Raw genomic sequence first — 15,867 nt, 5'->3', positions numbered from 1 at the left:
GCATAACTCTGTTCTCCAACTGGCCAGCTTGGCAGAGCATTAAACCTCCTGGTGCCTTTTTCCAACATTGCTTGGGCAGTTTCTTGCTTCCAAGAACCTCTCAAAACTTGGGATGGCACCCTGGGTACAGAGCTTGCACACTGTCTGAACTCTGCACCTGCTCCTCCACCCAGGTTCTCTCCCCCTCTTCACCCTCCAACCAGCTCCGTGGGCCAAGATGCTTTGAGGTTTGCATCACGGTCAAGTGGCTCAGGGCTGGAACAGGCAGTCACTTCTGGAGCACGTGTGGCCCACCAACTAGAGAAACCGAGAGCAGTGAATTCATAGTTGTCCGCGTGAACCTGATTGTCTGCTACGAAATTCCTGCTGGGGCATCCTCGGGGGTGGGCTTGTCTGGTACTCATGTCTGTGTTCTCAGGCTCTCCGGCAGCCTCCGCCATCCCGCAGAGCACGATGACAAGCTTGATGAGTCCATCCATCCGCAACCACTGATTGGACAGCTGCAAGGGGGTGGAGCCTGTACTGCGCTCACGTGGCTCTTAAAGTGCTGGCCCCAGTCCCGTGGAATTGGGATTCCCACAGGGTTGCTGCTCATAGGAAGTGCCAGCCCAAGGAGGTGAGGGCAACCCGAGCCCTGGATGGGTGATGAACCCCTGCGACGGAGGAGCATCTTTATCTTCATCAAATGGGGCTCCCCTGGGAAAGACGGCTGTGCCTTCCGATGTGCCTACCCAGAAGGGGACCTTTTCCTGACCTCTCCTCCTCTTTCTTCTGTCAATCGAATTGGGAACTCCCCCTTTTGTCCTATAATCTGCAGAGCAAAGCCAAAACCTGTGGGCTCCCTAGAAAGGCCAGCTAACTAGACATGCTAACATTTTTTACATATGTCTTCAAACATTTTCTTCCAATGTCATGGGAAGTGGAGTAGGGCTCCAGTAAAGAACACTTTAGAATTTCTTCCTGAGGCTGTTGCCTTCCCCTGCCTTCGCAGGACCCGCCTCACTTGACCAGTAGCAGCTACCATGATTAGAAATAACAGGAGTGAACATGGAGAGCGGAGACGGCGGTTTCTGGACTGTTGCGGATCGCTTCTCCCCAACTTTTTGCTTCTGGAGAAACCGTTCCTCCCATCCTGTCCCAACGGTACCTGGAGGTGGGAGGAGCTTGGGAGATGGAGCAGTCTCACCTCATTTTAGAAGTCGGGACACTGAGGCTGGAAGACAAACAGCGACCCTGCCCCCATCCCACAGAGATGCAGGTTCTCCTTCCCTGCTGTTTCTCCGACACCAGAGCCCGCCTGGCCGAGCGCCTGGCTGGAGAACCAGCCAACAACAAATAGGAAGGTTTTTCTCATCATTCACACTGCATTCTGTCATTCCTTCTTGGTTGCCTCAAGGCATCCATCAATCTGCTTTTCCATCCCCTCTCCAAACCCACCACTCTCTAGCTCTGTCCTCTCTGCTTCTGGAGGGAACCAGACCAATAAGAGTAACAAGGGTCATCATTATGGTAACCCTGATAAGCCACGAGGCCAACACAGTGGTTAAATACATTCACAGATAAGCTGGGAACACTAGGCATGGGATATGCTCTGCAGCTTGTGGCTCTAGGCTCAGCCTTCGTCCATGTGGGTGGTTGCAGAGAAGCCCAGCTCCTTCTACGAGAATATCAGCAAATCCTGAGATCACTATTTCACCTGCTCGGGGAAAGAATTCTATTGAAGCTTGGTTCTCATGTATTGGCCTTAGGATGTGTTGACTCAGAAAAGCAAGTGGCATTTCTAAGGTAAAGTAATTACATGTACTGCTGGGGAAAGTGATTTTAGCAGCAGGGCACCAGATATACTCATTATGGAGTGCAGGTGGGTCTCTATTCCAGGACTGAACTCAGTTTACAAAAAATGCCAATTTACGGAGAAATCGAAGAGAGGGGACAAGAATTGCTATAGACTTGTTATTTGAGCTGTTACAGCTGAGCTGGGCTTTGAGGACCATCTAATCCAATGTTTTTTTTCCCCCCAAAACCTTTTTACTCCAAATCCCAAACACGGAACAGATGAAAGTGAGGAACACTTTCTCGGGTTATGAAATCTCCAAAGCCAGAAGAAGCATTCCCCACCCCCCAGAACTGTTGAACCACCTCTGCTGGGTCCTAGAGATCCAGGAAACACAGCCTGAAAACCTTGGAACAACCCACACGCTCTTTCCCCTCCCTTAATGGAGACAGAAAACCCAGAGAGTGAGGTCACAGAGTCCATTTCCTCCCAGGTTCTGACTCCTGGCACACTGCTCTCTCTGTCTCTTTACCAAGGGACCAGAAGTCTGTGTTCAACTTGAGGACTGCCTCTCTCCATCAGCTTTGTACACCATTACCATTACACTCCCTGTTCTGCTCTGCGGTTGAGCCCATCCAGGGGGTGTAGACCCAGTTCTTCGTTCTGCACTGCAGCCTCTAGGGGAGCTCCACACACCCTCTTTATTCATCACCTCTCTGCACCCTAGACCTTCTCTGTCTACAAGACCCCAAGGAGATGAGTTGACTGGGGTCAAAGGCAAGGTCAGGGAGGTGGCTGGGAAGAAGCAGAGAGGGTACAAGGCCTCAGGGCACCATGGGGGGGTTGGGGGGCCCCACCCTTTGTTTACATCGAGAGCCCACTCTGTGCAAAGCAATGTGTCATGAGCCTGGCACTCAGGATCTCATTTAGTCCTCTTGGTTACTCTATGGCAGTGGTCCGCAAGCGGAGACAGTCTGTTCCCCAGGGGCTAGTGGATGATGTTGGGAGATATTTTTGGTTGCCATAACGCAGTGGGGGAGATTTCTGCCGGCATCTGGTAGGGAGAGGCCAGGGACACTGCTAGCATCCTGCACTGCACAGGACGGCTCCCAGCACAAAGCAGTCCCCAGCGCCACGTGTCCACCGTGCTGAAGTCGAGGAGCCCTGTGCTTTGGGCCTGAAATCCTGCCCGCCCACTTGGTAGATGAGGAATGGGCTCACCCCAGAGCATTCAGAGACCATGTGGCAAAGCCAGGATGTGAGCCCGGAAATGGGTGACTGCAAAGGACACTCGCTCAACCACCGTGCCCCACGTCCACCGACAGCACCACTGCCTACCTGGTAACCCCGAGTGTCTCCAGCTGACCTCAGAGGCTTCTACGGACTGTCCCCCGACTGTCCTCTGAATGCTGGTCAGTCAACCATGTTTGCTGCGTCCACCACAGCGGCTCTTCCCCATCTGTACCCACACTGTTCCCTCCAGCAGCTCCTCTGTGACCCAGCTTAGATGTCTGTTCCTTCAGGTATTCTCCAGGTTCCTGTGAGCAAGTCATCAGCACTTGATGTGCATCATCCTACCTCAGAGTCATTGCCGGAAGCGTAGCTAACACACAGGCGGGATGCGGTGTGTGCTCTGCCGCATTTTCTCACGCCATCCCCACCGTGGCCCATGGGTCGGCCTCATGATCCCCATTTCATGATGGAGGAAGCCGGGGCTCAGAGGAGATCAGTGACTGAGCCAGAATCAGAGCCCCGAGGAGCCCCGAGTGAGGAAGGGAGCACAGATCTCTGCTCACGGGGCCCCGGGGCCTTCCCCCTGCGGCGCTCATCCACCAGGCGTGACCCAGCCTCCACTCCCAGTGCTTGCTCCAGCATGGAAAGGTGCTAAGTCAGAGAGGACGCCGGCCTGCTGGCAGGCCCCCCAGGGCAAGAATCACAGCCAGGAGCGGAATCCTGCTGACATTCATCAGGCACGTGCTGACTAATCAGCACCATCGAAATGACTTAATTCTCAAAGCAACCCTGTTGGGTAAATATTATTATTAATTTTTTTCCCCCAGTTAACAGATGAGGATTGTTAGCACTCAATCTGTTTACGAGCTTTGGTTAAGATCACCGACGAGGTACGTGGTAGAGCTAGGGTTTGACCCTGTGAATTCCTCTAAGATCCTCTTTGTCTGTAATGAGGAGGCAGCTTTCAGTTGAGTGAGAGGAAACACTTTCTAGCCCTTAAAGCTGTCAGAAAAGGAAACAGGTTCTTTCTGGACGTAAGGAGCTCCCTGGATGCTGAGGGGAACCAGTGAACAGGTGGGTGATCACCTGTCGGGGATGCCATCTGGAGCCTGGCAGGCGGAAAAGGGGACAACAGCGTGCTGAGGTCTCTAAGGCCCTTCTCTGGGTCTGTGGGCGGGGAATCCTCTCCCCTCTAATCAGAGGGTGTGGTCGCAGTCCAGGGAGACCAAGGGATCTGTACTCTAACAGGGAACTTTCCAGGCGGCACAATCTTGGGTCTCTTTCTTTCACTCAGCAGGTGTGCGGAGTGAGGACTAAGATTCTACTTTGGGCTCAGAGATCCTACTTACGTCCCTGGTTCAGACTATAAGATCCACCCAGGCTCATGGGAGTCTCTGTGCTGAGATTTTAAGCCCATTGATGACACTCAATTCCTCGGCTCTCCCTACAGAGCATTTGGGAAGAGATGGCTGTTTTTCAGACTGGGACTAGAGTATTCCTGGGTCCTTAGCCAGCAGACTGTCCTGATCTTACCCATTCTGTTTCCAACTCCAACATCCTAGAATACACACACCAGAAAATTCCCATTATGGCTTTCATCTTTGGGAGGTAAGAAACTCCCTGGGTTTTGAGGGAATCAAGGAACAAAGAGGTGGATGACCACTCATCAGGGATGCTGTCACTGACATGATGGAGGAATTCTGGGGGGGAGGGACAGCCATCTACACACCCCAGAGACAAGCAGGTGTGCGTCTCGGTATGGTTTTTTTACCAAATGGGTTTCCTGTATGTATGAAAAACAGAGAATTAACTGTTTGCATAAACCTGTCCAAGGTGAAGCCAGACCCAGACATTTGTGAGAAAGGTTAACACAAGCACAGAACAGGCATTCTTTCATTCAGTCACTCCACGACTACATCCAAGCCCCCGATCCCACTGGGGCTTCTCTTTCCTCCCTTGAACGCGGCATTTGGATCTCTGAGTAGAAAACTCTGCCGCATTGAAAATGAAACGATTTATTTTGGAACCAGCAAGAACCACTCTATCCTTGGGGCTTTTTGCCAAGTCATCATCTATTAACTGTTCTGACCTGTGAGGAGTGGCAGATGTTTTAAAAAAAAACCACAACACAAAATCCACAGGCCCCAAAATGCTGTCCCTTAGAACGAGTTCCCAAATCAGGGCCTAATACATATCTAATTGCAGGTCCAACCTCTCCCAGAAATGTCATCTTAACTGGTGATTTGGGAATTTTTCAATCCTGGCCTGGAGTCTGCCCCCTGGGTCCTCTCCACCCCGCGAAGTAAGACGGATAATCTGATGATAAGACAGCTTGCCTTGTCCCCTAGAAAGCTCTTTGCCTAAAAGAATCTTTTTCTTTTGCTAATAACGTCTTGCCCCACCCTCCTATAAAAACCTTCCATTTCTCAGGACTCCTTGGAACACCTCGCAACGAGCGAGATGGGGCGCTGCTCGACTCACAGATCGTTTAATGAAGCCAATTAGATCTTCAAATTTACTCAATTGATTTTTATTTAACATAGAGAAGGTACTTTCAGCTGATGAACATCCAATCATGCTTGGGGCAACTGCTTGCCGAGGGCATTTGTATGACTGAGGACGTCAGATAAACAGCATCTGGAGGATGCCTGTGTCCTCTGGTTCATATAGCTTTCAGGACCCTCAAACTGCCTCCTGACTGTGTGCATCAGTGAAACCAGCAGATGACAAAGGGACCAGCCAAGAAGAAGATGAACTTTTTCACTCGGTGCCTGAGAAAACAAGTTCTTATATATATATGTGTGTGTGTATATATATATATATACATACATATATACATATATATGTATATTTTTAATTCTAAAAACATCATGTATAGTAATTATGCTTTTGAGGAATTCAGAGGAAGTAACTGAGATCAAGAGCAGAAAATAGTTGTTAAACTACAGGATGAAAAGTAATAATACTTATTTGCACTCACATGGCTTTGATGGTTTACAAACTGCTCTCATCATTCATTCATTCATTCCTTACTGTTTATCACCCGCACGGGCCACCCCTGCCCTCCAGGAGTGCACCCCCACTGACCTCAGCGTGCGTGGACACAATCACGTAGCCAGTGGCTCTGTGCCGGGGTCTGGAGAAGCGAAGGCGAGTTAAAATGCAAACCCTGGGTCTCCGTCGCGGGGCGGAGTGATCCCACGGTAACCTCAGCCTCATGAAACAGACTGAAGGCTTTTATCGCCGTTGTACCAAGAAGGGAACCAAGGTTCAGTGGTATCACTCACTTTCCAGTAATACTTGTGCAAAGAAAAAGGCTTCAAAATTGGTTTGTCATAATTCTTTCTAGAAGTAAAATTGAGTTATCAGTTGCCATTAGTTATCGCCAGCTATTAAATGAAATCACGATGCCAAGGTGTTCGAACTGCCACTGACGAGATGCTGACCTTTACGTAAGACCTTCCCCTGTGAACATCCATTTCCCCACGAGCAGAAGGAGGCGGCTGGACCGGAAGCTCGCTCCGGGCCCCGCTCATGCTCAGGGACCTCAGGCACACGGGCCATCAGAACCGGGACCCAGGGCCTCTGACTCCGCGCGTGGGCTCCTTCCCAGCCGCGTGGCCGGCCAACAGCACCCAGGTCCGGTCTGACCTGAGCCCCGACTTCCGGGGCTCCCCATGTTGCCCACGCAGATACGTGTCTTACCCAGCCCCTCAGCAGCTCATAGGCCGTGACACCCAGGGACCACCAGTCGACGGGGTACGAGTAGCCGGGGCCTCCGTCCACATACACCTGGAACACTTCCGGGGCTGCCAAAGACAGGACAGAGAGAAGGTCACCGCACGCCACAGTTTACACTCACCGCCCCTCACAGAGGGGACCTGAGGGGGACAGGAACCCAGCCTCTCAGAGGGCAAAGCCAGGACTCCGTCCACCGTGCCATGTGGGTCCTGCCCTCCGTAAGCCACGAGCGGGCTCGAGAACGAGTCCCACGCATCACAGGAAACACTGGTGTGGCCCCTGGGGGGCGTAGGGGTGCTCCAGTGTGTGGTGGAGGGGGTCTGCTAGGGCAGAGGCGGGGAAAGCCCCCTGAAGGAGGTGGATGGGTGGAGCATGAATCACTGTCAGCGTGAACACGGGTGGGGTAAGATCTGAGTTAAGATGAAGAAACCGCACCTCGTAAATGTCCCCCCGCTTCTGGCGCCAACACCGGGTCAGGCATCCCAACAACTGGCGACGCCTGAACCCATGGAGACTGTTGCCTCTTGCAGGAAACAGTCTTAGTTTGGCACAGGTGGGATATGAAACTCCCGGGGCAGGTAAATCCCCAGAGACAGGAGGCAGGTTGGGGGCTGCCCGGTTCGGGAAGATGGGGAGCAGTAACTGTTTAGTGGATGTCCGCTGGGGGAGATGACAATGTTCTGGAACCAGGGAGAGGTGGTAGTCACACAACATTGAGAATGTACTGAAAGCCACAGAATTGTTCCTTTGAAATGGGTCATTCTGTTCTGTGAATTTCACCTCAGCCGAACAAAAAGTGAAGGCGGGAGGCCCCGGGGTGGTGGATGCTGGTTCTTCAGGGCAGGGTGCTTGTCCTGGGGTACCCTGGGCCCTCAGATGCTCTAATGTGCCGAGTGGTACGTTAATCTCATTGCTCCACCCCCAAGTCGCCAGGCCAGGAGTGCGTCCACGCTCTAATTGCTCGTATTGGCTTCCAGGAAAATTTTGTGAAATGTGGATCCTTTCCAGCAAATTAACTTGCAGACGTAATTCCATTTTACAGTTGTCAGGGCAGACAAAATCTGTCCCTTGGAACCACAACATGTTGTGATTAAAGATGTTTCAGCTCAATTTTCAGACTGGCATTCAGCGGGCATGGGAACGGGGAGGGCTGGATGAGGCAGGGGGGGCAGGACACGCACGCTCCCATCTGGGCTCTTGGGTTAGCAGCCAGCGGCCAGACTCCGGCTGCCCTGTGGCGATGCTCCCCATTTGCTCCGTATCTTAGAGCGCACGTTCCCCCTCTGGTTCTAAGGAGAACCTCTTCACAAGAGCCCACAGGGTCATGTTTGCCTGGGGCCCATTTTACAGATGAGGTTCAGAGAGGGCCAGCGGCATGAAGGATGTCACAGCCGGGAAGTGCCAAGCTGAGGTGTGCCTCATGCATGGACAGCATCCTTGTTTGAAGTAAGGTTCATATCAACATTTCTTTAAGTACACAGAGATACTCAGTCCAAATTAGGGGGAGGCAGCATTGGGAATTGGAGGAAATGTCCCCTTCGGTTATCTGAGCCTTACAAACAAACCGATGGGCTATGCTGGGGAACAGGAAGCAGGTCAGTGTGGCTGGACCTGAGTTTAACAAGTTACGTAAGCTTCTCTTTGCCTCAGTCTGGTGAAATGTGGGTAATAAGAACAGTTTCTTCATTGGGCTGTTATGAGGATTAAATAAGAGAATATGCTGCCCGGCTGGGCCGGAGTGAGTGCTCCAGAAACCTCAGGCATGGCTTTCATTAGTAGAATTGGCATTCCGATCTCCTCTCCCTGTCACGCTTAGCCTCACCGCCATCCACCCCATCGCCCAGAAGCCTGGGGACCATCCTAAATTTCATCCAGACGCTGACTTGTGTATTTTTAGCATCTAGATGTCTGCCCAGTCTTTCCCTTGTAGATCAGCTTGACTTCAGAGGTGGCCATCTCACCTGTTCATTAAGCATCCTGTGAGCAAGTATTTGGTTTCTTAGCAGGCACTAGCCCTGAGCTGTGCTCTTCTGCTTCCCACCTGGATCCCACCGTGAGCCTGAAACTGAGCTCCCATCTCGAGGGACTTCCTTCCCTGCATCTCAGTCTGTGCACCTGCCCTCTTTTCTCTGTGCTAAGAGTTCTGGAACATTGTGCTATCTGTGCATTCCCGGGGCCTGGATGGCTGGGTCCTGGCGCAGCCCATGTTCTCAGACAGTGCAGGGGGCAGGAAGGCGCCCATGAGCGCAGGATGGCTGTGTGTGCCGAGGTGCTCCCCATAAATCCTTGTCATGCCCAGTAGCCACTGCCCATCTGGAATTCAGGGCACAAGCAGCATTCTGTCCTGGCTGTCATGACCAACCAAAGGACAAATATCTATGGCCTGTGATTGCACTCCCAGAGACGCTGACATTCTTTCCTCCCCTACACACTTGGGACTGATGACAGAACATGAAAAACATTTTTGCCATAATCCATATGCCACCAAAATGACCGCTTTGGTGGCCTGGAATCATAGTGCGTAGAAGCGAGAGCATCATGCAGGTGTAAATTTGCAAGGACAGGTACGAGACTCTTCTCACATGTGGATGAATGAATAAGAGCAACCAGTTGTCCATTTCCTCTGCTGAGGGTTTTATGCATGTGACCTCTCTCGCTAGCATCCCAAGCACCCAATGAGACAAGTGCTGTAATGATCTCCATTTTCAGACAAGAAAGTAGAGGCATGAAGGGTGTGGCAGCTTGAAATAGTATCCCCTCTAAAGATGGATCCAAGTGTTAGCCTCTGGCACCTGTGAATGGGACCCTATTTGGAAACAGGGTCTTTGCAGATATAATTAAGAATCTCCAGATAAAACCGTCTCAAGATAAATTGCAGGGCCCGTCCTCAATCCAGTTACTGACGTCCTTACAGGAGAAAGGAGAGGGCCATGGGAGGAGGCAGAGATTGGAGGGCCACAAGCCCAGGAACCCTGGAGCCACCAGAGGCCCAAGAGGCAAGGTGGGGTCCTCTTCTAGAGCCTCCAAAGGGAGCATGGCCCTGCAGACACTTCAATATTGATTTGGCCTCCAGAACTTTGAGACAGTGAACTACTGTTTCAAGCCACCACGTTTGTGAACGTCGTTGAGCAGCCCTAGGAAATGAATAAGAGGGGCTAGGAACTCGCTCCGGCCATCTGGTGTGGCAGACCTGGGGTGCGCCTCTCTCGGTTTTCTCACCTCAAAGTCCTTCCTCCTGTACTAAAGTGACCGCCAGGATGGGTCCCGATGCACCCTTACACCTTCCTACCCTTCCAGGGCCAGGTGCTCAGGCCAAGTACACAGCAGGCGTTTAATAAATGCACATCGATCGGCTCTTCCACCCCTGATGCCACAGAGCTGGTCCGGCTTACTGCTTGCGTGCCTCAGAAGTAGAGACAGCCTGTGGCCTCGGAGAGTCAGCATGGCACAAATGAAGGGTCCCTCGCAGACCATCTTGTCATCGGGCTGGATGGGGAGGAGAGGCTGCCTGGACCACCCACCCCCCAGCTCTACGGGATCCTGACGCCCAGGTTCAGGGATCCCATCGTTGTAATGGTTAAATTCCAGTGTCGGCACCAGGTGACTCTACCCCGCACGGCTCTTGTACCCCTTCCTCCTCTGCGCAGACGTGCAGCCCTTGCTCAGACCTCCCGGTGGCCTCCCCACCAGTCCTCAGGCCTCCAGAGTTGTCTTCTCCAGTCTGTTCTTCTTGCTGCTGATGGGGGAGTTGGTTTTCTGATATGGGACACAGACCATGGTAGCAGTCAGCTTAAAGGTCTTCCTGTCCTCAGGGCTGTCTCACAATCTGTGTTCCTGGGAATACCACTTGATTCTTGTGAGGCGAATACATTTTGGAGGAGGAGGGATTCTGAGGTCAAACGTGTCTGGGAAATGATGAGGTTCAACCACGTTCCTTCCTGCTGGACTTGTCAGAGCCTTTAACGGGCTCATGTGCTTTACTGGCTCTCAAAAGTGGCCTAACTCAATAACAAACATGGCTTGGAAATGTGACTTGATCCTGGAGTCTTTTTTAAGTTTTGGTGGAGCGATGGAAGGGACTAGGGCTGGCAGCCTGTGTGGTTAAGTGAATCTAACTTCCATGGTCCGGCATTCAGTGCTCTTAGTACCTGCCCATAGATCTTCCAAGCCGTACTCTGCCCCTGGGCTTTCCCACGCCACCCCGGGCTCTAGCCGCTCATGCTGCTCACTGTTCCTGGAACTCCCCATCTGTCTGTCTGTCTCTCTCTTGTTCTCTCCCCTAATTCACCAGGGCTGTCTCACAAAAGGTACAGCTCCAGAGTTAGCTCCTCCAGGAAGCTACTACGGTCCCAGATACTACAACGTTCATTACGTGCGTCATCTGCTCTTCAAAATACCTCTCTGATATTATTATTTCCTACGATTCTCCTCCCTCCAGATTAGATTTGGGCTTCCTCCTGACCCCACCTTCCCTAGGCATCTCTTGATGGCAACATTCACACCCCCTGCTGCATTTTTGCTCATTTGTCTGCTTGTCACTAGACCTTGAGCTCCCCGAGGGCAGGGACTGTCATGGTGTCTTGCTTGTTCTTCATGCATGCCCACCACGAAGAAAAGTGGGAAAGCTTTGTTGACTGACTAAATACATGAACGACTATAATACGAACCACAAACTATGTACCTTTCTATGTACCAAGCACTGTTCTAAGCTCCTGATACACTGCTAATAAAAATAGGGAATCTTTACGGAGCGTCTGCATGTACCAATAAGCCTTGCTTTAAGAGTTTCATAGGTATAAGCTCATTTAATCTTCATAACGGCACAGAATGAGACCTAGCTGCTGTTGAGTCTGGCTGCAGAAGGAATGGAATGGGCCAACACGGCCATGGCCAGGCCTGGGCTTTCCTTGCAGGACAGCGAATGGTGAGAGCACCCTGCCTCCCCAGGACAGCAAATGACAAACCAAGCAGATAACAGGAGTTAGTTATGGCTTGCGCAGAAAGGATGTCCAGGATCCAAGGTCTGGGTACCCCAATTGGATTACAGATGAACCAAATGCCCCAAGTCCTTCTTGATTAAAACTTCTTGGCAATGACCTGGTGGGGGAATAGCCAACCCTAAATCTATCTTCAGCCGCTGGAAATGCCACCTCTAACTACCATCATCATGCACAAAATAGTCATGCAGAACTTTCTAGGGCACAAAGTTCCTTCATACATTACCCCTACCCAGCCCCAAAGCACCCAACCCACAGATGGAGAAACTGAGGTAAATGGGTAATTTCAGGGCCATGGAGAACGTGAGTGGAAAAGGCTGGACTGGACCGTCATTCTTATGACTTTCAGCCTAGTGCCCAATACACCTCTTCCTTTATGGAGCATCCACCATGTGCCAGAAGTTCAAGGGTTTTTTTACATATATTATTTACTCCTTGGCAAAGCTAATATTTACAGAGCACATCCTACAGTTTTGCATGTGTTAACTCATTTTATCCTCAGAAGGACCTTGTGAGGCAGTGTTATTATTATCTCCAATCTTGGAAGCTGAGGCTTGGAGTAGTCAAGTTACATGCCTGGATGACGCAGCAGGGAGACTCAGTGCCTTATCTGAACCCTCCCTGCCCCTTTCTCGGGGGTCATTCAGAATGATGATCAGAATCCTACCACGTCTCCTTCAAAATCCAGACATTTTCCACCAAAATACACCATGCTTATGCTGAAATAAAAATAATTCATTATAAACATATATAATATAATATAAATATATAATATAAATATATATAATGAATTATTTTTATTTTCACACACACAATATATAATTTATGTTTTACATCCCAAAATCTCTATAAGGTCATTGTGTTAAATCTGCTAATTCAACTGGAACTGAAGCCAAGAGTATGTATGAAGATCCAGGAATTCTACATTGGAGGAAATTAGGGTTTCAACATAACCCAAAAGAAAAATAACTAAGTGGTTCATCACCATGATCATGCACACTGATAAAAATGGTTTAAAAGCCTATGGAAATTGGCTCTTGAATCACATTCCTTGATGGCGCCTGTGTCCTTTCCTGCTACAACCCCAGGATCTTTCACGGAGTCTGGTGTGTGTTGCACACCCCATAAGTCCTTGTGAGCGCACGGGGCTAACACACTGGACTGCCTTCCAGAGCCATGGAACCTATGGCTGCTCCTCTAGCCCAGCCCAGTGGCTTGGAAGATCAGCCTCACCTCCCGCTAACATCTCCCCCCTTCCCCGGAAATGTAAATATGCATGTGGTGAGATTGGCCCACCCTATGCTAACCACACAAGACTAAAAATATGAAAAGAATACAATAACCTCCTAAGTTATAATTATGATCCTCCTGGTTAATCTCTATGGATATTGCTGAAGGCTTTGATTGCTGCAGCGGAGGGTGGCATGCTAGTCAATGTTTAGCCTACAAGGCGACGACCGGCTTCCAGGATCTGTTCCTACACGTAATTGCCTCCTTGACTGGGAACATAGAATTACCATGTTTCAGCCTAGAGGGGACCTTCATGGTAATTTCCTCCCTCCCCTACATTTTCTAGGTGAGGGAGGTAAATCCATTTGGAGGAGTTCAGTGACTTCCAGCCCAGCTAGGACAGAACCCAGGTGTTCTGCCCGCTGGTCCTTTCTTCATGGCAAGACCCTGTCTCCAGCTTGTACATCCTGGCCAGCAGCATGGCCAGATCTGTGCATCCAGCTGCCTCCTGGACACCTCCACCTAGCGGTCCCATGGGCACTGCACACTGAACCTGCCCAAGCAAACTCGTCCCTCTCCAACTGCCCTCCTCCTGGGGTCTCAGTCCCAGCCCACCGTCTGCTCGGTTGCACGAGTCAGAATGGAGGAGTCTCCTGGACTCTACCTTCCTTCAGTCTCTGCTTTTGATCATTTGATTGGCCCCAAGACTTTCATTTTCCTCTTCCAGAAACTTCCTCCCTACTCTTTCATCTCTGCCTGGACACACCATGGCCTCTCACTTACTCCAGCCTGGCATTCTAACCTCCACCTGAATCAGTAGAATCAGTGAAAGAGAGGGGTGAAAGGTGTGAATGTAGGAATTTTTCAGGCCTGCAAATGAACCTCAGCTCCCATGCTTATTGGTATAATGGCCTTGGGCAAGCTACTCCACCTCTTATTTGTATCTCAGCTTTCCTCATCTGCAAAAAGGAATAGTAATATTTGCTATATAATCTTGTGAAGAGAAAATGAAATTATGTATGTATTTATTGAGCCCATATTAAGTGCCAGTAAGTGCTATTTAATTTTGTTGTTGTTGTATTGTTATTATTCATGTGTTCAAATCACATAATTAAAATCATTCCAAGTTTTTCTATTTGCTACAGAATAAAGTTCAAAGGCCCTAGCACAAGAACTCCTAAAGACTGGCTCCAACCTCACATTTGGGTACTGCCTTTATTATATAGCTCATTATGCCAACTGAAAAAAGTAGGATACTCTTTACTTTTAATTCTCTGTGACTTGTCTGATAATTTTCACCCTATTTTTTATACTCATGGACTCCTACTCCTACTTCAAGACTCAGACCACATTTCACTCCCCCTGTGGAATGTTCATGGAGTCTCATGCTATTCCTCTATTCCCATTTCCCCCCTCTCCTGGCCAAGTACATCAATCTATGTTCTGGTCTGTACCTCCCTTGCAGCACCGATCATGCTATAATTTAATTAATGGCATACATTTCCACCTTCATCACTGGGCTGTGAACCCTTTGAGGGCAGGGATATGACTTAGTCAGTCCCAGAGGCTCAAGGATTAGCATGAAGCTGATCTAGAAGTAGATGCTCAATGCATCATAGCAGCAAAGAAGCTGGTCACAGAGACCTAACTTCAAATCTCAGTGGCTACCATTGCTGGCTATTTGTCATTGGGCAAGCACTTAATCCCTATATAAGTGTCATATTCTGTGGAATAATAATAGCCCCTACCCTCTAGTGAGATAACATATGTGATGCATTGAGTACAGGGACAGACACATAGCAAGTTCTCAACAGATGTGAGCTAGTTACCATTATATCAACTCATTATTGCATGAGCAATGAAATGCACACATAAATGAAAGCCCAGATCATAGAGGTACATGTTGTACCTGTTCCCCAAATGATTCACGAGCTCCATCATAATTCTTTGCATTAAAGTGTGCTGAAAAGCTGTGAAAAGCAGAGATAAGCAGCATGCCTGGCTTTCTGTCTAGATCCCTTGGGTGTAATTTATATTTCTTTGGCTCTGTAGCTAGCCAAATGAACTCAAGTGTCACACGCTTACATATTACACCGAGACAAAATGAAACTGCTGTGTCAGTCTGATAACTTCTGCCTTTCTGGGACATAAGCAGCATTAATGGAAACTGAAAACTGGTTTCATTAGAATACGTGAGATGCTATTCAGAGGTTGACCATTAGACTTCACGAGTCTACATGAGAAGAGGAAGAGGAGGAGAAGTATCATTGGCCAGTAAGTAAATACAGAAGCTCTGATGAGGTGTAGACATAAATGATGCGCCAGGACCAGAAAATGACTTCATGCGAAACATGTCAGATTAAACTAGTAGATTAAAAAAAGGCCTTTGGAAGTTTTCCTAGAGAATGGTGTTCTAACTGGAAGCACAGGGTTAGACTCAGTGCATTTTACAGAGTCAATATGTGAAATTGGGGATCTAATAGATGTTATGCTGATAGAAAAGTTCATTTATGTAGTGCCACTCTCTTAAAGGATTCCATATTCTATTTATCAAAAAATTAATGATATTTATTTATTTGAGAGAACATGTGAGTGGGGGGAGGGGCAGAGGGAGAGTGAGACAATCACAAGCAGGCTTCCCGATGAATGGGGAGCCAGATTTGGGACTCCATCTCATAACACTGAGATCATGACCTGAGCCAAAACCAAGAGTGAGATGCTTAATCCACTGAGCCACCTAGGCACCCTGAAAGTTAATGCTCTTTAAAATTTCCCAGTGAACTTGCTATATATAGAAACCAAAAGCTTGGACGTGGCACTCAGGCAGTGCATGATCTGGCCCTGCATGCTTCTGCAGACTCATTCTCCTGGCCTACTTTGCTCAGGCCACAC

General features: G+C 49.5%; 1 protein-coding gene across 2 annotated transcripts in view; it reads right to left on the bottom strand.

The window, feature by feature from the left end:
* The window catches only part of STK32B (serine/threonine kinase 32B), a 380,744-nt gene that overhangs the window by 26,073 nt on the left and 338,804 nt on the right, over nt 1-15,867 (bottom strand). For both annotated transcript variants that reach the window (XM_035005327.1, XM_035005328.1), the window contains one exon: nt 6,713-6,816. In XM_035005327.1, the coding sequence (XP_034861218.1) occupies nt 6,713-6,816 (104 nt within the window). The remainder of the gene's footprint in view (nt 1-6,712; nt 6,817-15,867) is intronic.

The sequence above is a fragment of the Mirounga leonina genome, unplaced genomic scaffold, assembly GCF_011800145.1.
Source record: "Mirounga leonina isolate KUSES-001 unplaced genomic scaffold, KU_Mleo_1.0 Mir_129, whole genome shotgun sequence".
NCBI lineage: Eukaryota > Metazoa > Chordata > Mammalia > Carnivora > Phocidae > Mirounga > Mirounga leonina.
Note: the sequence above shows the minus strand (reverse complement) of the source record. Positions and strands in the feature narration are given on the sequence as shown.